At 44.3% G+C, this 23084-nt stretch overlaps 1 protein-coding gene and 1 long non-coding RNA gene across 4 annotated transcripts in view; one reads left to right on the top strand and one right to left on the bottom strand.

Annotated features, from left to right (window-relative positions):
* The first annotated feature begins 1348 nt into the window (after positions 1-1348).
* EVA1C (eva-1 homolog C) overlaps positions 1349-23084 on the top strand; it is a 61999-nt gene continuing 40263 nt past the window's right edge. For all 3 annotated transcript variants that reach the window (XM_074946726.1, XM_074946725.1, XM_074946724.1), the window contains exon 1: positions 1349-1484. In XM_074946726.1, coding sequence (XP_074802827.1) covers positions 1358-1484 — 127 coding nt within the window. In that variant the 5' untranslated portion in view covers positions 1349-1357. The remainder of the gene's footprint in view (positions 1485-23084) is intronic.
* LOC141983598 (uncharacterized) lies at positions 4504-22668 on the bottom strand. Its single transcript, XR_012638440.1, has 3 exons — positions 22617-22668; positions 11616-11699; positions 4504-4596 (listed from the first exon to the last, which is right to left on the bottom strand). It is a non-coding gene; the product is annotated as an uncharacterized LOC141983598 (long non-coding RNA).

The following is a 23084-nucleotide window of genomic DNA, read 5'->3' as shown; positions in this document are numbered from 1 at the left end:
CTTTCCCACTTTCACATTTATCTCTGAACACAGCCCCAGTGCAGGGAATTGATTGCAGATTCGTCCTTATATTTCCAATATTGCTTCTATCCTCCTTCATGGTGACAAGCCTTAAAGGGACTGGAGAACTAGTGCCCTAGCTTAATTATTACTTAATTAGTCCTATTAATGTCAAAAGGAGATGCACACAGGCTAAGCCATTTTCAGCAATTCCCTAGTGATGGGCTTAAAAGAACTGGAAAGAACATCTGAAGGCAGTATAGAACTGTAAGGGCAGTTTTTGGATCCCTTGCTTTCCACTAGTTTTTTTTTATTCCTGCAAAAGAGACTGCAGTCCCCCTAATATGTCCCCAACGCACATTTAAAACTTTAATGGGACAAAAAGCGTGGGGGAGGGCTCTAGCTGCGAAACTGGACGTTAAATGAAGCAATAAAATATTTGCTAAGAGAAGGACATCTAAATTAGGAGAGAAATCAGGGAAACAAGATTGTTTTGATACATGTGTTGGTATTGTTTCTTTAAACAGATACACTTCAGCTGACATCCTCACATCCTGAGTTTTGACCCCGGGAGGAAATCTGTAGATTGGTTGGGTTTTCCTCAGAGACCCATAAAACAGGCTGAAAAGCCGTGATCTGCTGGGTTAGACCAACGGACTTGGCGGCTTCTGCTTTGCTAATGATCGTGTCAAAAAGTCTGAAGGAGAGAAGGAAGAAAAGTGTGGCGCTCGCTCCGGTGCCAAGGGGGGCTCGGGGAAGGCGTGACTGATCGCGGGGAAGACACCAGGGGGGCATGTACCCACGCCAGGTAAAGCGTGGGCGGGTGAGGGAAGGGGCTCTCCTGTCAGACAGGCGGGGACGCGGGGCACGGGTGGGTTAGCCGGTCCGCCACAGCGTGACTAGGAAGCAGCGCTGAGGAAGACGCGATGTGTGTGGATCAGGAGGGAGGTGCCGAGCCCTAGAAATGCCCAGCCGGGGGTGGAGAGAAGGGCGGGGGGGGGCACTTCGGGATTGACTCCCTCAGGCTCTCACGGTAGCCGTGCCTTGGGGAAAGGCTCTTCCCTTCCCCTCACACACACGCAGGCAAAGCGCTGTGCCAGGGACCAGTAATCGCTGGGACTTCCTCTTGGGGGAAACTGCGCGGCGGCGCGGGCTCGGTCGCGGCGGCTCTCGGCTCCCTCCGCCCCGCTGGCGCTGGGGGCAGCGCGCTCTGGCCCCGGGAAGGACGGCGGAGCTCGCAGGGGAGGTGGCCGCTGGGGAGGATGCGCTGCCAGCTGGGGGCCGGGTCCATCATGTGACTCTCCCGGGCAGCAGGGACCGACCACCCCCCTCCCCCCCGCCCGCTCCTCCCCGCACCATGAGTGAACTGGATGCTGGGCAGCATCCAAGCCGGAGACAGGTAGAGCCCGGGCTGCTTCTCAATCTCCTGTACTGCGTGTTCCTGGTGGGGACCAAAGAAATCGAGGCTCTGACAGACTTCTCAGGTAAGGCAGCATGGCCATGGCCATGCCCAGGGCTGGGAGGAGACAGGGACCCTCAGTAACAGGTGGGCACCTCACTAGCCTGCACTGTGGGAGGGAAGGGGGTAGCGTGCCTGCCCGCCCAACAAGCAGGGTGCGTGGCCAGGATCAGGGGGTGCGCCTAGGAGGGGCTCCTCAATACAGTGCGTGCCCAGCACTGGCTCATCAGCAGGGTGCATGGCCAGGATTAGGGTGCCCAGCTTTCAGCTCAGCGGGATATGTGCACAGGGCTAGGCAGGGTGTGTGCCCAGCGAGGATGTGTGTGTCTAGGAGTAGTTAGGGGAATGTCTGGGAGGGGCTCATGAGTAGAACATATGCCCAGGGGCAGGGTTATGGTGCATCCTGGAGTGGTTCCTCACTAGGGTGCATGCTCTGGTATAAAGGTATAATGACAGATAGTGAAAAGACTGGGACATTTCACTTTGGCTAAATTGTCTGATTTACATTTTTCCATTTGAGCGATTCAGGTCATAAAGGATGATTTTGGAATCAGTGAAACTTCTAACTGGTACCATTGCTTTGGAAATCACAATTAGAGGTTTAGTTTTAGCGTTTAGGCCTGCATTGGGCATAGGTGTTAGCTGTACAAAGCCCAAATTTAGACCCAGGGCAAAGATTAGTCAAAGGGAGAACACTGGCTACCTCTCCAACACAGATTAGTTAAAAGGAGAGACCCATTAACTCTATAGCATCAAGCAAGATCATGCCAGTCCTGACAGGTTGTTAGGCCTACACCACAAAAGTTAATAAGAGCATGATTCAGACCTTCTGGTGCTGTAGAATTACTTAAAGAGGAGGACATAGGAAGAGGGGGTTAAGGGTTCCAGGGAAGTGGCATGGGAAGCAGTGTGACAACTTTAACCATTCAGTACTATCAATCTCTTTTTCAAATAAAACTGTGAGAACACAATTTTGGTAGTAAGTAAGAGCCTGTGCCAAACTCTATGGGAGTCAGTGGAAAGAGTCTCATTGACTTCAGATCAGGCCCTAAGTGGAGAGATCATACAAGGTCAGTTCTGAGACCAGTGGACATACCAGTCCCCCATCAAAATGACATGTGGCTGATAATGCAAGGCAACTATTTCATAATGCAAAATTTAAATAGCTTTGGAAATTGTACAGACGCTGCTGATTATTTTCAGCAGAAAGAAGGGACAACATTTCTATTGAAGATTACTATTTCTGTTTGTTACATGACATAGGACATTTCTTTGTTGTTATGACAGTACTTAGAAGATCAGCTGTTTGCCTTTGTGTGTTTAATAATATGCTTAGTATTCCCCTCATAGTTGCAACCTTACCAAACTGTAAGCCAATGTTTTCTCCTATGGCAAAAGGTAAACCTCACAAGTAAAAAGCAGAGTGTAACTTTCCAAATCCTAATCAAGTGCACTGGGGCAAAGTTAATACATCATAAATAATATTAATACATTATTATAAATATTAACACAGTTAATGTTAATACTCTTTAAAATGTTGGTGGGTGGTTGTGCAGACATGTTTATTTTCTCAAATGTAGAAAAAATTGTGCTATTGTTTCAAATGTCAAAATCCTATTCCTGAACAAGCATACCTAAATTGTAGAGAACAAAAGTACAGATGTATATATTACATTACTACCCTTAGATTCCTTTTCACATGTAAAAGGCTTTTAAATACTTTGTTATCTTACTCTTAGGTGTTTTGTGGCTTGACTCCCAGTTATTGTAGCAGTATTGGGGTTACTAATGTAACTGTCTATAAGTAAGAAAAAATAATAAGAGTTCACATTTTCATTTCTAATAGCAACTGAATTAAAAATATCCCAAGATCCTCTCTCACAAAAGACTATTCAAAGTTGAAATTAAGTTATTTAGATAAGGAAATCCAAGATAAATTTCAAAAGTACGTGTGTATTCAGTATTTCATTGTTCATAGAGCTATCCAAATAAATTAAATGAATCAAGACTGTTACCTCCCCTCCCAACCCAGAATCCAGCATTAAAAATATTCCATACAGACAACTGTGTAAGTAAAATGTAGAAGAGCCTCTTAAATTTCAATCTATTGCCAGCAGGAACTGGTGACATTTGTAGGCATTACAATCTGCTCACATTTTTTCTTAATGCAGGGATGTAATCCATAGTGATAAAGAAAAAAATCAAAATGTTACTGATCCCTTTAGGGAAAAAAGAATGCCATCCAGAACAATCCAAGCAGGTTTTTCACTAGTTCCGAATTAGTGAAACTTACAACAGGTAGTGCAGGCCAAAAGCTGTCAGAAAATTCTCAAGAAGTAAGATGAAACCTGTAAATGCCATCTTGAGTCTGCTTAAAACTAATATACCTGTTAAGGGCTACAGGTTATGCAACAGCAAAAATGAGTACTGAGCTTCTAAAGTTGCTGACTTTCCTTATACTTTCCCTTCCTTCCTCAACAACAGCACACAATTGATTTTCTTAAGCCTTGTTGAGTTTGTGAAAACAAATCTGCCTCTTTTAAAGAGACAGTACACTATTGGCACAAAGACTCGTAATAAACAAAACAATCTCTCTCTGGCAGAGGTGACCTGTACTTTCTGATGCCCCGCCCCCCCACCCCGCCCACGTATCCCCTCTGCTCTCAAGGACAGATGTTAAAAGAAGCTGTGCTGATTTACATCAGCTGAGGAGCTGGCTCTCCGTGTTTTGTAATCCACATGCATGTTCATTTTTTGGAGAAGGTGAATCTAACAGCAAAATCTCCATATGGCCTGGTGTGCATTTCCTTTTGAAAACCATGTCACAGCAAAAGAAATGGAAAGAGTCAACGGGTCATTTAAGTGTTACGTACAGTTGGATCCAGTAGTGAGAGATTAGTGATGCACACGGAGTTGGAAGGAAAGTTGCTTAAGCTTTTTCTCCTCTTCACAGATCTTGAGCTTTTATACTAAGATTATCAGGTGGCATACTTTCTTGGTTCACTGATCTTTTCGCTCTACATGATTCTAGCATCAGATCTCTACCTCAGCAGCCCCAAACTGGGCTGTCTCTCTCTCCTCCTTCTCCTGGCATTCTGGTGACTTCCTCTAATCACTTCCAAGCCTGCTGTGAGAGCCTGCATGAAACAACAGTACATTTACCCTTTCCCTTTTTAAATACATTAAATTGTGCTGTCAATACTAACCTGGAAATTGTTCAGTACTTTGTTAGTCACAGGACCTAATTCTCCCCGCATATGCAAAGGTTTGGAGCACAGAATTGGGCTTATACAATAGAAAGATGCACAAAAGAACAATGACATTTTAGGTAGAACAGGGAGGGTAGGGTTTGTTTGTTTGTTTTTAAAGTGTTCCTGGTCATTTTTGAGAGAGTCCCTACCATAGCTCAATGGCCTCCAGAACACTGGGCTATCCTGCTCTCTCCATACCTTACAGGGCCCGCCCAAGCTACTTACCACAGCCTTGATGCGGTGGAGGCCCAAGATTTATACCAAGGTCAAGGCAGCCATCTCACATGTTTTTGATATCACCACCGAAATCCACTGGCAATGTTTCTTCTGGGAAAGATTTTTCCCAGGGTTCCCAGCTGCAGGCTCTGGCCCAGCACCTTAAGGAACACTGCTGGAGGTGGCTTCAACTCGAAGAGCAAACCAGGAAGCAGATCGCTGAACCAGTAGAGTTGGAGCAATTTACACAGATTCTCCCTGCCAGCAGCTGGGAATGGGTGTTAAGACACCAGCGGGGCCTTGGCCAATGCAATTAGGTTGGTGGAAAACTTTCTGGGGGCAGGTGGCACCACAAGAACTGGGTGGTGAACAGAAGGCCCTAGACACAGGGTGTCCCTGCCCCAGAGACCACTGAGGGCAGCATGCCCCCGTGAAGGTGGGATTCTATCCTGACCTGCAACCCAGCCGCAGCTTGGATGGGACCCTGGGAGTCCAGGCCCAGGGGACCAAGCACCCCAAGGAGAAACCCAGTCCTGATGGGGGAACCCACAGGGACACCCCACGGCCAATGCTGGGAAGGGATAGAGTGAGCCCCCTGACCGAACCCTGCTTCTCATGCGAACGGCCAGCCCATTTCTGTCAAGCGTTCCCCTACATGGACTACTCCTATGGGCAGGTCTGGATGGCGGATACCCAGGCCAGAAAGAAAGGACCAGACAAAATGCAGGTTAATGGGGTGACCATGCTGGCATTGATAGGTTCTAGGTGTAGCCAGACAATGGTCCGAGTACACCTAGCCAGGCTGGGAGACCACCTATACACCATCTGTCTACAGTAGGTACATGAAGATGAAAGTCTTTCCTTACCCCCATGCCCCACTAGGGAAGTGCAGCTCACAATAAGTGAACACTTGAGGAAAGTGTGGGTCAGGGTAGTCCCTGTACTGGCTTACCCGGTGATTTGAGTCAAGACCTGGAAGATTTTAAGGAGATTATAAAATCTTGGGCTAATGACCTGCTGAGGGAAGAATACCCCCAGGGACGGACCCCCGAGTCCCTGGGGTCAGGAAACCTAGCTTGAGTCAGGGATGAAGAGGACTCCAAAGAGAGCCTGTCCCAACAGGAACCACCACCAGGGAGGCAGAAGGCCCCCCAAACTGAAGACTGGGATTTGCTGATGGCCAAAATAGATTTTATAAGTGCTCAGAAGGAGGACCTGACTCTGAGCCGGGCATATGAGCACCTCACAGGTGTGAACTGGAAAGTGGCAGACCCATGGCTGCTGCAACTATGCCCTCACTTTGAGCTATGGGAGGAGAGAATGTACTGGATGGCCAAGGATGCCCAAACAGGAGAAATACGGGTGCTAGAGCCGTCACATACAATACCCTGTGGGGGTCCGATTGGGCAAGAGTAAACCTTCAACTAGGTAACCCTTAGGTTTTACTGGGGATACATGGAGATGTCAAAGATTATTGTGTGTCATGCCCCGAGTGCCACCTGACCAGGTCCACGATACCCCTGAAAGCCCCGCTCGTCACCCTCCTGGTGGTTGGGACCAACTTCAAAAGAATCGGCATGGGTCTGGTCTGACCGCTGGAGAAGACGACAACCGGGTACCAGTACATTCAAGTGATAGTGGCCTATGCCGAGGCCATCCCCCTTTGAGCTAGCACAGCCACTCACATCATCCCTGAGCTACTGAAGCTATTCACCCGGGTCGGGATACCAAAGGAGATCTTAACCAATCAGGGGAGCAACATGACATCAAAATAGATGAAAGAGCTATGTAATCTCTTAAAGATTAAGGCCCTAAAGATGTCAGTCTATCACCCTCAGACAGACAGGCTAGTGGAGTGCTTCAATAAAGCCCTAAAAGGGATGCTGAGGAAGTTCATCGCCCAGGACCCACGGCATTGGGATCAGTTACTCCCACCCCTCCTTTTTACTATCCGTGAGGTGCCTCAAGCTTCCATGGGGTCCTCATCATTTGAGCTTCTGTACGGGAGACTACCCCATGGGGTGCTAGACCTCCTCTAGGGGATGTGGGATGAGCAGCCACCACTTAAACCCAGTGTGGTCCAACACATAATCTGCCTGCAAGAGGATTTGGAGAGGTTAGGGGCATTTTCCTTGGGAAAACCTGCTGCAGGACCATGAGGACCAAGAATGAGCCTAAAATAGAGGGGCTTGGATGAGAGAGTTCAGGTCCATGGATAGGGTCCTGCTGCTCCTTCTGACCTCAGAGTCAAAACTGATGGCTCAATGGCAAAGCCCATTTGAGGTGCTGAGGAAGGTAGGGGCAGTTAATTATGAGCTACGTCAGCCCAGAAAATGACAGGTGATACAAATTTACCATGTCAACCTGCTAAAAGCCTGGTGTGAGTGGGAGAGCCTCCTCATAGCACCATCTCTGCCCGAGCTGAAACTCGGTTCACGCATGCCCCCAGGACAAGACACTGGACTGATTCCACCAGGAGAAGACTTTCAGCCAGAGCAAGAGTGCCAGCTGCAACAGTTGGAGGAAGCCTTTCCCGCGGTGTTCACTACGCTGCCGGGGCGTATGCACCTGGCACGTCACATAGACACCAGCCAGGGAAAAAGGTCCGGGAGAACCCCTGGCTCCTGCCAAGAAAGATATGGGAGGTAGTCCACTAGGAACTGCAGACAATGTTGAAGTTGAGGTAGTCGAGGAGTCCCATATGAGTGGAGGAACCCCATTGTGCTGGTACTGAAGACCAACTGGTCAATCTGCTTCTGCATAGATTTCTGGAGCATGAATGCTATATCAAAGTATGATGCGTACTCTATGGCCCAGGTCAATGAGCTACTAGACAGACTGCGGACCCCCAAGTATATATGACAGGTTTCAGAGTAGCAGCTGTATTAGTCTGTATCTGCAAAAAGAACAGGAGTACTCTTGGCACCTTAGAGACTAACAAATTTATTAGAGCATAAGCTTTCGTGGGCTACAGCCCACTTCATCGGATGCATAGAATGGAACATATAGTAAGAAGGGGTGTGTGTATATCTATATATATCTATATATCTATACACACATACAGAGAAGGTGGAAGTTGCCATGCAAACTGTAAGAGGCTAATTAATTAAGATGAGCTATTATCAGCAGGAGAAAAAAAACTGTTGTAGTGATAATCAAGATGGCCCATTTAGACAGTTGACAAGAAGGTGAGAGGATACTTAACTTAAGGAAATAGATTCAATATGTGTAATGACCCAGCCACTCCCAGTCCCTATTCAAACCCAAGTTAATGGTATCTAGTTTGCGTATTAATTCAAGCTCAGCAGTTTCTCATTGGAGTCTGTTTTTGAAGCTTTTCTGTTGCAAAATTGCCACCCTTAAATCTTTTACTGAGTGGCCAGAGAGGTTGAAGTGTTCTCTACCAGTTTTTGAATGGTATGATTCCTGATGTCAGATTTGTGTCCATTTATTCTTTTGCGTAGAGACTGTCTGGTTTGGCCAAGGTACATGGCAGAGGGGCATTGCTGGCACATGATGGCATATATCACATTGGTAGATGTGCAGGTGAATGAGCCCCTGATAGTGTGGAAATGTGATTAGGTCCTATGATGATGTCACTTGAATAAATATGTGGACAGAGTTGGCATCGGGCATATTTTACCCTTGACCAAAAAAGGGTTACCGGCAGATTCCCCTAACTGCCAAGTCACAAGAGAAGGCCACCTTCTCCACACTGTTTGGATTATACCAATTTAAGATCATGCCCTTCGGCCTACGTGGGCTGCGGCCACCTTTCAGTGCCTAATGGATCACGGGCAGTATGCTACTGCACACATTGACGAAATCAACATTTATAGTCGGGACTGGAATGACCATCTAAGGCATGTGATGGTGATATTGCAGGCCCTCCAGGAGGCATGGTTAATGTCTAACCCAGCCAAGTGCAAGCTGGCCAGCTGGGAGATGACATATCAGAGCTACCTAGTTGGGGGCAGGCGTCTAAGGCAGCTAGTCAGCAAAATGCAGGCCCTAGAGCAATGTGCAATACCATTCACAAAAAAGCAGGTGCATCGCTTCCTAGGCTGAGTACTTGCTGAGTATTACAGATTCTTTGTGCCCAATTTTGCCACCACTGCAGCACCCCAACCGATCTAATAAAGGACACCAGCCTGAAGATGAGATGGTCCATGACCTGAAATAAGGCATTCTGTGAGCTAAAAGAGCAGCTGAGCCAAGAGCCAGTGCTCGCACACCCTGACTTCATCAAGAGGTTTATGCTACAAATGGATGCCTCCGAGGTAGGGCTAGGAGCAGTTCTTTCCCAGGACATTGATGGAGAGGAGCACCCCATACTGTACCTCAGCCAGAAACTGTTCCTACAAAAAACATCCTACTCGGTCACTGAGGAGGAAGCCCTGGCAGTCAAATGGACTGTGGACACTTTAAGATATTATTTGTGGGGGAACCTCTGTCTCCTAGTGATGGACTATGCACTGCTATGGTGGCTACACTCTGCGAGGGTTGCCAACCCCAGGTTCATGCATCGGTACCTCTCCTTTCAACCTTACAGCTTCCAGATATGTTGCAGGGCTAGGAAGGGCCATAAAAACAGACTTTTTTTTCAAGAGGTGAGGGAGGGTGGGGGGGATGTGCAAGGTCTGCAAGACAATACTCCAGCACTGGATCTGAGGGGGGAGGCTGTGTGATAGTGTGTATAAACCCCTCTCTGGACAGAAAAGGGTTAAAGAGCAGCTCTGAGCTCAGGAGGCGCTGCCCCTCCACCTTTGCTGAGAATGCTCCCCTGGAGGTGGATTTTAAAAGGGAGCCGGACAGCCCAATTGGGCGTAGACAGGGCAGGGAGAAGGACCCACTCTGTGAGTTGTGGAGGAGGATGACGTAGCCAGATCCAGACCGGGAGAAGGCATGCTGATGAGCGGCAGCTTTTATGGGTTGGAGATGGGTAGGCAAGCCTCGAGGTAGCACTTGCAGGGACAAACTGCCACATGCCCTGGGAAAGAGGGAGGTAGGAGGTGGCCCGGGAAGGCTAACTTAAGGCACCCCAAGGTGAAAGACGCTGGACAGGCCTCACAGGGTCCTGAGTTGACACTTGGTGGAGCAGGAGGGAGTGGGTTCCCTGACCCATCCTATTGCAACCACTAGGTGGAGTGGCTGCCAGCGGCGGCAACCCCTAGGTGGCCATTCACAATCCTCTTCTCCCAAATTCTGTTCATGTAATATTTTTTCTGGATCACCTCACAGTATGAAGGCAATATAATGTATACAGGATTTGTCCCTTTCCTTTTCATAAGAGTTACATTGTCATCTATGGCTGTGGGTGGAATTTTCAATCTCCACGCATTTTGTTACCACAAATCAAGTTTAGACATGTTTTTGCCTTTTCTGTAAGCCCTCTAGGGTTATGTAGTCACATATGCTTGTTCCCACAGTATTCCTTAGTCTGGCTTTCAAATACAGAAATAGGGTTTTTCTAGGTATCTCTTAATTTTGTGAACAGTGTTATCTGAACAATATATGTCATGAAAATCCATGCCCCCAATGTCAGGGTTCTAAACCACTTAATTGGGTAGAGAAGGCTGAGTATCAAAAAATTTAATGTCACATTTTGGAAACAGGACATATCTCATGTAGAAATTGTCCACATGGAGATGTAAGATACATTGGTTTAAAGATGTACATAGTCTGTACTTCTTTAACAATTGTTTGATCCAAACATGCTGCATCCTGTATGTACCGTGAACTGCAGAATAGAGAATATTTGTTCTGATGTCTGCTATCCTAATGCCATTTTTTTTAGTGAAATCCCATCCATATATTTAACCACTGGGAACTGAATGCCAAGGGCTTGAGAAACAAATGTAGGGTCTGATCCAGTGCCCAGTAAAGTTAATGGGACTCTTCCTTTCCATTGACTTCCATGGGAACCAGATTGGGCCCATGGCTAGAGAGCTCTTTTCTTCCCTCTTAGACTTCCTCTGGTGAATAGCTAAGGCCCCAGTTCTGCAAAGCATTTAAGCACATACACAAATTCATCCCTATTCAGCAAAACACTTAAGCATGGGTTTATCTTTTAAGCCTATGCTTAAATGCTTTGCTGAATAGGGATGGTTTGCTGAATCAGGGCCTAAATCAGAGGTCCCCAAACTGTGGGGCACACCCCCTTAGAGGGACACAGAGCAATATTTGGGGGCACGGCAGGAACTGGGCCAGCCCCCATGAGGGGAGGGAGCACCACCCAGCCCCACTCTGCCCCCAGCCCTGCTCCAGCCCTACATCCAGTCACAGCCATGCTCCCAGCCCCAGCCCCACCCCCCATCTGTGGCCCCAGCCTCAGCCCCCTTACCCCTGTCCCCCCTGATCAGGAGCTATGGCCCTGCTCCCTGCCCGGCTCCCTGTGGGGGGTGCAGACAGGGATAAGGGGAGCGTGACTGTGAAGAGTTTGGGGACCATTGGCCTAAATGCATATTATTTCTTCAGTGGTAACTTGCAACTTTCATATCTGAGAATGGGTCAAAATCCACGCAGAAAAGCGAAGACTTTCTATTATGCTAAATCATCCCATTTTTGAGAGCCACCATCACAAATACTTAGTTCTTTGATCATTACAGAATGCTGGAATTGTGGTGGGTCACAAGGGTTTCATGGAGGTTGTGGTCATCTGACCCTTATATATGGAATGACCTACTTACCCCAGTTCATCAATCAACCACCCTCTTTTGATCCAGATCTCTTCTGAAAACCCATTTCTTCTGTGTAGCCTCCAAGAAGTAAGCCTGTAATAGAAAACCAAAAGAATCTTAATGGAACCTCAAGATGTGTACACATCAAAAGGGAGAAATCATGGGATCTTATACCTGGGTTGGAGAATTATTTTGGGGGTTAAAGAGGCAAAAGAAGCAGTCCATAGTTTTGATAGCTCCAACCCTTTTTGTCTTAGTCCACTCACAAAGACATCTGTTTTTTCAAGAACAGTTCAGGCAGAAATAATCACTGCTTTAACAAATCAGGCTTGGCCTTCTACCCCAATAATAGAAAGCAAATGGAGTCAATGAAAAGTAGACAAAAACACTCAAGAAACATCAGCTGACCATGCAATCCTCCTGCACAATAAGTTTCCATTAATTTCCATTAATTAACACAAACCAGATTCTCCTAAACACAAAGAAAGCAAGTGAATGCCATTTTATTTGGGGCTTTTAATAAAGTGGTAAGAATTTTGATGGCTACAGTGATGCAGCATTTGTTTTGTCGACTTACCACGTTAGCAGGAGATTGAATCCTGTATAAATCCATTGAGTAAATTCTATTGACGTGTTGTGGCAAGTGATGGTTGGAACTCACCAAAATATTAAGAGAGATGGTAAAAGATGTAATTTCTTGATATTGTTTGAAAAGGTTAGGTGCAAATGTTGGTTGCTATATTTAAAGGAAAACATTTGTTCCATGTCAATAAGAAAGGGACGCAAACTTCAGAGTTCTGGTCTGAGCTGGTCTGAGGTTAAGGATCTGGGATTTGGTTCTGTGAAATAGAGGTATACACCCAATGTGAGGGTTTAGTTAGATGTGGGTGTTTTGTGTCAGGCCCATCTCTATATTTTTTGAGTCTGCCTTTTAGACTGTTAACTCCTTGAGGCAGGAACTTGCTTTATTTTTGTGTCTTCTAATGCATTGAGCATATTGTTGGCACATAACAAATTGTATATTCTGTATGTCAGAGGAAAAACAAATTTAATAAAATAAATTTGTTGATTAGGTCCTCCTGCCTTTATACTACAATTCAAGCTGATAAACTTCTCAGTGGGATAGGACTTTCAGGTGACCTCAGCTTTATTAAGGAAAGTGGGTACTAATTCCAAAGAAATACTAATCCCATTTTTTATGCAATATGTTTCACATTTCTCAGTAACGTTCTCTAGGTTTATAACTAACCACTTTAATCAGTTACCAACTATCAGACTTTTTTAATCTTCCAGCCAATCAACAATTATAATTAAAATATTTTTCTTTGTCATCAAACATAGAAAAAATATTCTATTGTCTTAGAGAGAACTAGAGAGGCACAACCAGGCATGGTGGTGCCTTATTTGTTCAGCATTGTGAGTCATTTCATCTGAATTTCTGTGCATTTTAAGAGAGTTGTTTAAAAGATCCATTGTGTGGCTTTTGGCAACAAAAAGAATACCAGCACTGTTTGGACACTAATTTAGAATTAATTTTAAAACATAAGTTGTAACATAAGGCCTGGTGCAAAATCCATTGAAGTCAGTGGAACAATTCCCAAGGATTTCAGTGGGCTTTGGATCAGGGCCCTAAAGAACTGTAGAATTTTTTTTTTTATTTATTTATCTCTGTTTTCTTTGCTCACATGCTGGAAGACACGAGTTAGATTTTCAGAATCACTTTGCATTTTTGGACCACAGCAGAATTTTTGGTCTTTCAATTTATCCAACCTAAAGTTGAATTGAGTAAAAAAATGTGAAGCCAATTGCTGCGCTAATGAAAGTAATCCAGCCATGAAGATAGCTTTTTGGCCTTGATCTACTGTACTGTTAACTGACATCTCCTCTGCTGGGGGGACTGTAGGCCACCCTTGCAAGGGAATGGATTAAGTGATCCCATTCCTCACCTCTAACTCATGTGATCCTATGTCATGTGAATTTTAGATCCTATGTCATGTGAATAAACTAGGACTGTTTAAACCTCTCAGGGTTTCAGTCACAATGGTGTTTGCAAACTGAACCTTGCATTGTGTTTCTTGAGGGATTGACCCCCGCAAGATTGCATGGAGATTCAAGTTCACAAACCCAAATTTTTAAAGGAATATTTTTCTCCAGACTCCAGGATCCACCTACTTAAAATCTTTGGGTGTAGTGGTTTCCTGCTATCTCCTGGGCATGGTTGCCCCCTTCCTCAATCTTCAGAAGATGATGTCACCAGCTATGTATTTCTTTCATCTTTTATTTACCAGGGTTCTAGCCAGAGCTACTGCCCTCATATACTTGAGGGTAAGATTGAGGTCTTGAGGCAAGTTCATTCCTGATGTAACTCCATTGGATCCTCTATTTTGGCTTCAGTGGAGTCACACCCATGATGAATTTGGCCATTGAAGTTTGATATGTAATCAGAGTTATGATATGTCAGATAATTATGGTCCACAAGACATGTTCATGAAATAAAGGAAAAGAAGTGTTTTCCTTTAGGAAAATGCATGTTGATAAAATATTTTACTGTAGCTAGTGACTATAATCTTCATCACTAGAGTCTACCTGGATTGCTGCACCTATGGTATTAATTCTAAATTAGTGTCCAAACAGTGCTGGTATTAAAAACACTTATTTTTAATATTTGCTTGTGAAGGGCCTGCTGCTCCAGCTCTCATTGAGGTCAATGGCAAAACACTCAGGATCTGGTCCTAACAAAGCAACACAGTCAGAACTTAAGATCTGGAACTAGCATTTGCTGGTTGCAACTTTGCTGAGTTCTGGACTAGACATCTGAGAACAGAGAATTCTAAGGTTGCCAGTTTACCATTGTGCTTTCAAAGCAAACATCTGCCCATTACAAAGGGTTAAGATAACACCAACTGCTGGCACAGTGTCTAAAATTAAAAATAAGATGATTATACAAGCATTCTTTCCCTTGCATGACAGCACAGCCTCTCATGCTGCCACTGTGGGAATGGGAATCTCCAACCCACGCTGCTCTGGGGGACTCCATAGGGATTCCAGAAATGTTTACAATCCACAGTGAAAACAAAATGATAGAGTTATAGCTCCATGTTGCAAGCTGTGTGTGGGGGGGGGGAAGGGGGGAAGAATCATATCTGAAAAACTAAGGAAATGGGAAAATTTAAGTGAAGCTAATGAGTATATGCCAAAATAAAATCTAGCAAAGTGGACACTCTGGCATTATGCTCAGAGTGTGGAGTCGGCCCAAGGTCCCTTTCCAAAGAAGATTACCATTGAATAAGACTATTAGACTAAGACTTTTTAGGGTGACTTGAACTATGCATCCTGGAAAACTTTGGGGAATGTGGGGGAAGAAAGAAGCAAATTATGGAACAGATGAATTGGATTGCTCTGAATTCTTTGACGTAATGTTTTTTCACGGAGGACTTCCTCCTCTGTCCTAAGATTTAATATTAAAAAGAACCCTCTATACCTATAGAAAGAGCTTAAAGAACATCAGGGTGATGGACTAATAAGAGTTACATTGACTCTTTGCTAGGTGAGAGGCCCCGTTGTGAAGAATATTACCTAACTTATAGGCAATGGGAAGGACGGTCCCTCGCTGCATACATCACAATCAAAAGAGTTAATGTACACATATCGATCCTGATTCTCCTCTCACTTTTCCACGTGTACCAGTGTAAAACTGATCTACTCTGGCATAAGTGAGAGATGAATCAGGCCCTTTATGTCTGCCACTACTAATTTTTTTTCCTGGAAACAGAAGCTGATGAGAGGAGCAGTCCCATTTTACCTGCCAAACCTGTACTAGACAAAGCTTTCTTTTATCACTGGACACACTGCTGCCATCTCCAGCACTCTCTTCTTGCATAAAGCCTACTTCTATAACTGGTTCTCTTTTATTCTGGGGGGAGGTTTTACACTGCACACTCAGTTCCTCTATATGCCTGACTGTTATCATTCATTATCGTTATTAATATATATTATTTGTATTGCAGCAGTGCCTACATGCTAGGCTCTATCTAGACCAATATGAAGACATCACTGTCCTTAATCAGAACCTTAACTTTGCTTTGATGGGCAGAAATCTTGAAGCTGTCTCTAACCCCAAACTTTCTTTCCCTCTTGATTTTCAGACCAAGATTGCATGCCAGTTTCAGCCTGCTCAATTGCCACCTACTTTGCATATGTACAACAAGCATGTGCATGCACAAAAGCAGGGATTTTCATGCCCACAGAGTTAGATGGCAACTATCCATATAGCTATCCAGTGCACACACTCAAGTCTTTGATTTACACATGTGTATGTGGTAGTTCCTGCAGTAAACTGTCACGCACTTGAACATATAATCTCAGTCTGAAAATCAGTCCTCTCATGTCTTGAGTATGATAGTTCCTTCTTTTACATTCTTCCTAAATGCCTCTTCTTCAAACTTCAGGTGTCCAGAACTCTGCAGCCAAATGACTTTCTCACTCCAGGAAGCAGAAACATTGTGTAACAAACTAACCCTCTGTCATTTCTGATGGCTTCATAGTTTTTTCTAAATCCAATTCATATTGCCTCTCCATGGACATGTTTCATGCTACCTCTCTATGTTTGCTTGCCTATTTCCTGTTTATTTCACTCATCTCCTCCACTATTGTCTTCCTCTCTCTTACCTCCACATGTAGGGAATCACTCATTCATTTGTGCTGCACCTTTTATGGCCCTTTCCCCCTCATTTATCCCCTTGAATGACTTCCCCACTTCAAATTTCACCTTAAATCCTTTGTTTTATGGTAATGAAGATTAACTTTCTCTGAAAACTGTTTTGTGACATCATGAGTGGAGATCACTGTATGCTACAATAGTACTGTATTGTAGCATAGTGAAACCGAGCCGAGTAAACCTTAGCCACTTTCATTTCATCACTGCAAAGCGATGAAGCTGCAGTACATCGTCTGTGGTGTTAGCTGGATAGAGCCATTAGAAATGGTCAAGCCGCCTGTACAGAAATTATAATTCTTGGAGCAATATTAATCGATTATCTAACACTGCTAAATAGCCCTGCACAGTGTCCTTGCGGGGCAGCAGTTATCACTGCAGACCAGCTGAGAATCAGTCACTTTCTGGTAACTTAGTGGGAGAAATCCTGGCCCCTTTGAAGTCAATGGGAGTTTTGCCATTGACTTCAATGGGGCCAGGATTTCACCCTGTCTCTCTACATATCAATAAAGGAAGTGTTGCTGGGTAGCTAGTGCTAAAAATTCACCCATGGAACAGCAAGTATCCAGAGATAATTCTTCAAGAACTGACTAATATCTCAGTTGTAGTAGAGTTTATCAGTGGCCTAGTCATCACTGGGAGAGTTCTCCTCTTCTGAGTCTGTCAATCCTGCCCATACAATTTTTACTGGCTGTTGGCACAATTCTTGGAAAAACTGCAGGGGTTGATGGAGATTTATAAAATGGATTAGCTTTTGGGGACTCCAGTAATAATATGTGTGGTATTTCAGTCTATTTTCATCTGAAATGAATTAGCATCTCTTAAAAAACTGAGAACAAATTACTACGCTAATCAAGCTAAATTGAACTATGAACTATAACCAATATAATAAACTTATATAAAGGCCTGATTCAGAGAGCTGCTAAGTTCTGTGGGCCTTTCATATTCAGGCTCTAAAAATAAATTTTTGCAGAATGCATTCTTCATAAAAAGGCATTCTATTAGTAAACAGTTAGATTGCTTTTAATATGTGCCAGGTATTATCCTCAGAACTCATGATTATGTTCTGACAGTGCCATTCTTCACTAAGGGTGAAATGCACCCCAGTGCAGTGGGCCTGCACAAAGCTTATGCATCACTTTAACCTTATTTCGAGAGAGATAAGTGGTGCACAGGTCTTATGCTGGCCACCTGCACAGAGATGAATTAATCCCAAATGAAATGATATTGTTCTGGATAAGAACAAACTAATGAATTCCAATGTATTGTCAATTACAGTATTTGTGCTATTTTATGATGCACTGGAGTCGTAACTGAGTACTTCCAGACTTTCTGATGTTTACATTTGTAAACTACAACATTCCAATTTCCAGACTTTCAAACTTAAAAATAAAATTCTCCCTGAATTTCCTGACTTTCAAAGTTTTTTTTAATTAACTGCTACAGCATTCTAAGAATGTTATTTTAAATTGAGAGATCTATTTACAATCTTAACTCTACTTAAGCAAGGTTGGGGTTTTGGGGCTGCGATTGTCTTTATGGTTGATCAGTGCCATGTCCTCTTTGCATTAAGAAGTGACAGTGAGGGGCCAACTTGCCAAATCTCTAATGATCTCTTCCTAGCTAAAGCTCAGATCTAGTACCCCACCTTCATTCTCCTTGACATGCCAGCCGCTTTGACATCATCAACCATGCTCTTCTTGAGGTCTTGTTCTCTTGGCTTGTATAACTCTGTCCTTTCCTGATCCTCCTTTCACCTCTCTAGTCACTCATTCAGCATGTCCTTTGGAGGATCCTCCTCATCTACCCTCCAGTTGTCTGAGGGGATTCCACAGGCTCCGATCTTGGTCCTCTTTTCTTCTTCCTCCAAACCTTATCTCTGGTCATTTTAATTGTAAACACAAATTTAACTACCATCTCTATACTAACTTGTAGATCTACCTCTCTACTCCAGAATTGTCTCCTTCTGTCCAAACTAAAATCTTGGCCTAGTTACGTTCACAGCATACACACAGAAAAGTCAAACAAACAAAATATTGCTTACAAAAGTGTAACACTGCTTTATTTCTTAGAATGCAGATAACATATGAGAACCAAAAAACAGAGTGACAAAGCAGGCTGCTCCCTAAACCAACTCAGCCACCTTCCTCTAGGCTGTCTGGCTGCAGACTGATTGCTGCTCCCAGATCACACACTTCACTACAGAGTTCCCTAGCCTGCAAGCAGGACCAGGAACCCTTCACTCATTCCTGACACTCTTACAGTGATAGCTTGCAATTGCAACACAGTCCTCAATACACCAGAGGCCTCTCTCTCAGACATCCCCTCGTGGATGTCTAGCTGTCAGCTCAAGCTCAACATGGCTCAGGTCAGGTGGAGCTCTGAGACTTCTGGGTGTAGATGCAAGTGTGTGACTGGGGGGCTACAGCAGCTGTTGCAGCACCCGGGCTCGGCCTGGGGAGCAGGTAGGAACCGGGGTAATCAGGCCAGGGCTGGGAGCAACTACCCCAGGCCCAAATCACCAAGACCCTTCTTCCCAACTTGGTGCCAGGTATCTCCCTCCTCGAAATCTTCAGTAGCTCCCTTCACATGCCATGCAGAGCACCACCCTGCTCCCCCTCCTTTCCCTGGCACCCCGACTGTCCCCCTCTCCCCACACGGAGCACCCATCCTAACTTTCCCTGACATCCCAACTTCCTCCCACTCCCTCTAAGTCTCTCCGCTCCCCATGTTAGTACATTTAGGTTTCCATGTGCGCCTCCACCCCTCCCTTTCAAAGCGACCTTCTGCCACTCTTGGATGGTTTTCCTAGTCCATTGCTTTGACCATGTCTCACACTTCTTTGAATCCCTCCATTGGCTCCCCCCTTCTCAATTGCATCAGACATAAGCTGCTTGTTGTCTTTTTCAAGGCCCTTCACTGTCAATCACCCCTACCCATCATCTCATCCATCATCATGGTGTTGATGCTTGCCTCCACTGGCCCCATAATAGCAGCCTTCACTGCTGACTTGTTACATTGTCAAACAAGCACCTTTGTGCTTTCTCCCATGCTGCCCTTCTTGCTTGGGAGGTGCTCCCCATAAATATCCACAAAGCTACCTTGTTGTCCCCCTTCAAATTCCTCCTTAAAACTCTCCTTTGCCGTGATGCCTACAAAAAACTGGACAATGGTTAGGTTGCTGGTGTGCTGAGACCACACTGTATCATGCTGGCCAATACTGTGTCATTATTAATTTGTGCTCCCTCATCTGTCTGCATCCAGCTGTTGTCTCTAATCATATACTTAGACTGTAAACTCTATGGGGCACGGATATCTTTTTGTTCTGTTTCTACAGAGCCTAGCACAATGGGGTCATGGTTCATGACTAGAGCTCCTAAGCGCTATGGTAATAATAATTAATAATAATACTATAATAATAATAATAATAACAACAGAATACTGTAGCTCAATCTGCATGTATTTCATGCTTTATCTGTGTAGTGAATTTTAGTCAGAGTTCTTTGTCAGCACAGTGGACACTGTAACTAAGCCAGTCAATTCTGGAAGAAAGGATTCAGCTTGGATTTCATGTCTCTTTTGAGTCCTAGTAAAAAGTTGCATTGAGTTCCTGACTTGTGTTACACAGTAGGTCACACTAGGTGATCACAATGATTCCTTCTGATCTTAAAAATCTTTGAACCTATAAATCAATTTATGATGCTGTGATTCAGGCTTAACTTCTGAGTAGGGTGGTACAGGTTTTTAGGTTACTTTGTTCACAGTGTAGCCCATATAATGCTTATAACTATATGCTTTGAGCCAATGGGAAAAGTCATTTTCCTTAAAGCCCCAGCTGCTGGAGTCATGTCATTACAAAGGAATCTCTACTTTCATTTGTGGGGGGCGGGAAGGCAGGGAAAGGAAGTTTCTAGCTCTCATGTTTCAGAAAAAAACTTGAAAATGTGAACCCTTGAAGGCTCAAAAACCAGAAGACAAATTAAAAGAACCCAACATTTATTATTTTTTAAAATCTTGATTTTTTTAAGCATATCTCATGATTTTGGGGTACCTGACTTGTGAGTTGTGTATGCTCGGGTTCTGCAATACTATCCCTGTCAGATTAGCTATGGCTCCCAGTTTAGATGTGTTTTTAAAATATACTTTTATAGAACATACGACCAATAGAAATACTTCCATCATATTAAACAAAAAAGAGACATCTTGTAACACAAATAAACATTCCCCTGTAATGTTTGTAATAATACAGACAATGCTGCAGAGACTGTATCAGAACCCAAAGTGAAACAACTTGACTGTAAAGCAACATGAAACTGACCAGTTGCCTACCTTCATTGTCCCAGCCCAGAGAACTGCAGAAAAGTAAACAGACATCATAAATATTGGCAAGTCCGTTCAATTGCTAAAACGTTCTCTCTCTGAATAATCCCAGCTGTTATTAGTTAGAGAGATGAGGACATTTTTTCTAACCTGACATTGCCCTTTGGTTGGAGTAGTTGCCTTTAGGAAAATTGGTCTCTGCACGGGATTATGTAAACAATATAGAAGCACATTGTGTCACTGAGGCACAGGCCTGCATTAGAGGTGTTATGAAGTCACTCTCCCTGGGGACGTTGAAGGAAGCAATTGGAAACTGCGACTGTCTGCATGGCCCACCTGGGAGACAGCAGCTCTCCTGGGAATGTTATTCCCCTCCATGAGCGAGTGTGCAGAGCCATGCCCCCCAGGCACAAATCAGTGGAACTGAGTCAGCACGAGCGAGCGGGAGGTACGGTGCATTTTGTAAAGGACTGCAGTGACTTATTTCCTCTTTGAGCTAAGGAGAAGGAGGCAGATAATTGTGGCTTTCTGAGGCACCATCCCTTCCCAGGGCTGCTGTGTGCACCACCCGTTCCACAAGGCGAGACATTCAGTCTCAATATAGCCCTTCAAGAGGTGCAAGGCTGTGTGTGTAGCACTCTGTGTAATAATAAAAATGCACGTCTACATAGTGCCATGTGAGTGAAACAATCCAGATACCAGTACGTCACCACTTTTCTTATCAAAGGTTAGCAGCCAATTTCCATGACTATTTTTATCCTTTATTGTGTGCAAATATACAAGCATTTTAAATGCCACTTTGAAGGCTGGAGAGCATGATTTCTTTTTGTGTCAGTCCCTTTACCATTATTTTCTGAGAGAAATGCACCTGCTTGTATAAAATCAGAGCAGATTTTTTAAAAAGCATTTTTAGAACTGAATAGTTGTGGTTGTTGAAGAAAGGTGCTTAGATCCTGGATTAGGAATTTGCAGGATCAAAGTTGCAGTTAAGATGCCAGGGAACTCATCCATATCACACCATCACTGATATTCTTTAGGGAATACTGGGCTGTTTTTTGTACACAGCACATTTGGTTCCAAGTAACTTAAAACCTAAAGGACTGAAATGATTACAGCTATGGGACCAAATCTTTCATGGTGTTGAGCATCCACGATGCATGTTGGGCAGATACTCGTTTACACTATGGCTCCTTTACACCACTCTGGTAGTGTAAAAAGTCGTTAAAGTAGCAGTAAATTACATTTAAGGCCCCTTTACAATGTTAGAGTGGTGCAAAGAAGCCACAGTGTAAATGACAGGTTTCAGAGTAGCAGCCGTGTTAGTCTGTATCCGCAAAAAGAAAAGGAGTGCTTGTGGCACCTTAGAGACTAACAAATTTATTTGAGCATAAGCTTTCGTGAGCTACAGCTCTGCATGCATCCAATGAAGTGAGCTGTAGCTCACGAAAGCTTATGCTCAAATAAATTTGTTAGTCTCTAAGGTGCCACAAGCACTCCTTTTCTTTTTACAGTGTAAATGGGAATTTGGCCTATCCTCAGTACAAGCCCAGCACCACTCAGGGGGCCTCAGCACCTTTTGGCATTGGGTCCACAGAGAAATGTCTCTGGCAGGGAAGGTACTTTATTTCTGTACAGTTTGAGTACAGAAAAGCTCTTGTTTAATGAGAACGTTTTAAAAAGGAATGTAGAGCCTGATCCTGAAAACACTTTTTCGTGTCAGTGGCCTCGCTGACCTGAATAGGACAGCTCACACGAGTGAGGGACTGCAAGGTTGTGGTGAAATCCTAGGCTTCCTGAAGTAAATGCCTGAGCTCCTGACTTCAACAGGGTCAGGATTTCACCCGATGTCTTTGATGCTATGGGAGACGGCAGACTGACAGCCTGGCAGCCTTATGTCCTCTGTTTACCTTACAGTAAAGACAGTACAAACTTTCTCCTCCCTCCTCCCCCATGCCTCAGACTTTTTCTGGACTTACCAACTCTAGGCATGAGAAGGTAGTTGAGTCTTCATGTCCATACAGCCCTTGGCCGGTATGGTGAGATTGCCAACGAAGGTGTCAGTTCAGATGTCTGTCCTTAGGAATTAGATGAAGAATGCCAAATCATTTCACATAAGCCACCACACAGCCAGCAGATAGCAGTGGCTTCTGGCTATTAACCTACATTAGATTTGATGCAGTGACCTAGATGTGAAGGGTCCCATATCTCCATCTATAAGCCATCTATTCCTTTATGAAATCTATCCCTAGGGCAATTAAATATAGAGGTTTGATTTGTTTCTACCCAGGGGTTTTCTACCACAGGCTCTGATTCTACTGTCACTGAAGTCAATGGAGCTTTCAATGGAAGCAAAATTGGGCCCTTAGTGAGTTCTAAGGGTGAAAAAAAAAAGTCAAAATTAACAAGACTAGGGGAATAAAACTTCAGGAAATACCAAAGCAAGA

This window comes from Natator depressus, chromosome 1, assembly GCF_965152275.1.
Source record: "Natator depressus isolate rNatDep1 chromosome 1, rNatDep2.hap1, whole genome shotgun sequence".
Classification (NCBI taxonomy): Eukaryota; Metazoa; Chordata; order Testudines; family Cheloniidae; genus Natator; species Natator depressus.
This window is presented reverse-complemented; position numbering and strand designations above follow the sequence as displayed.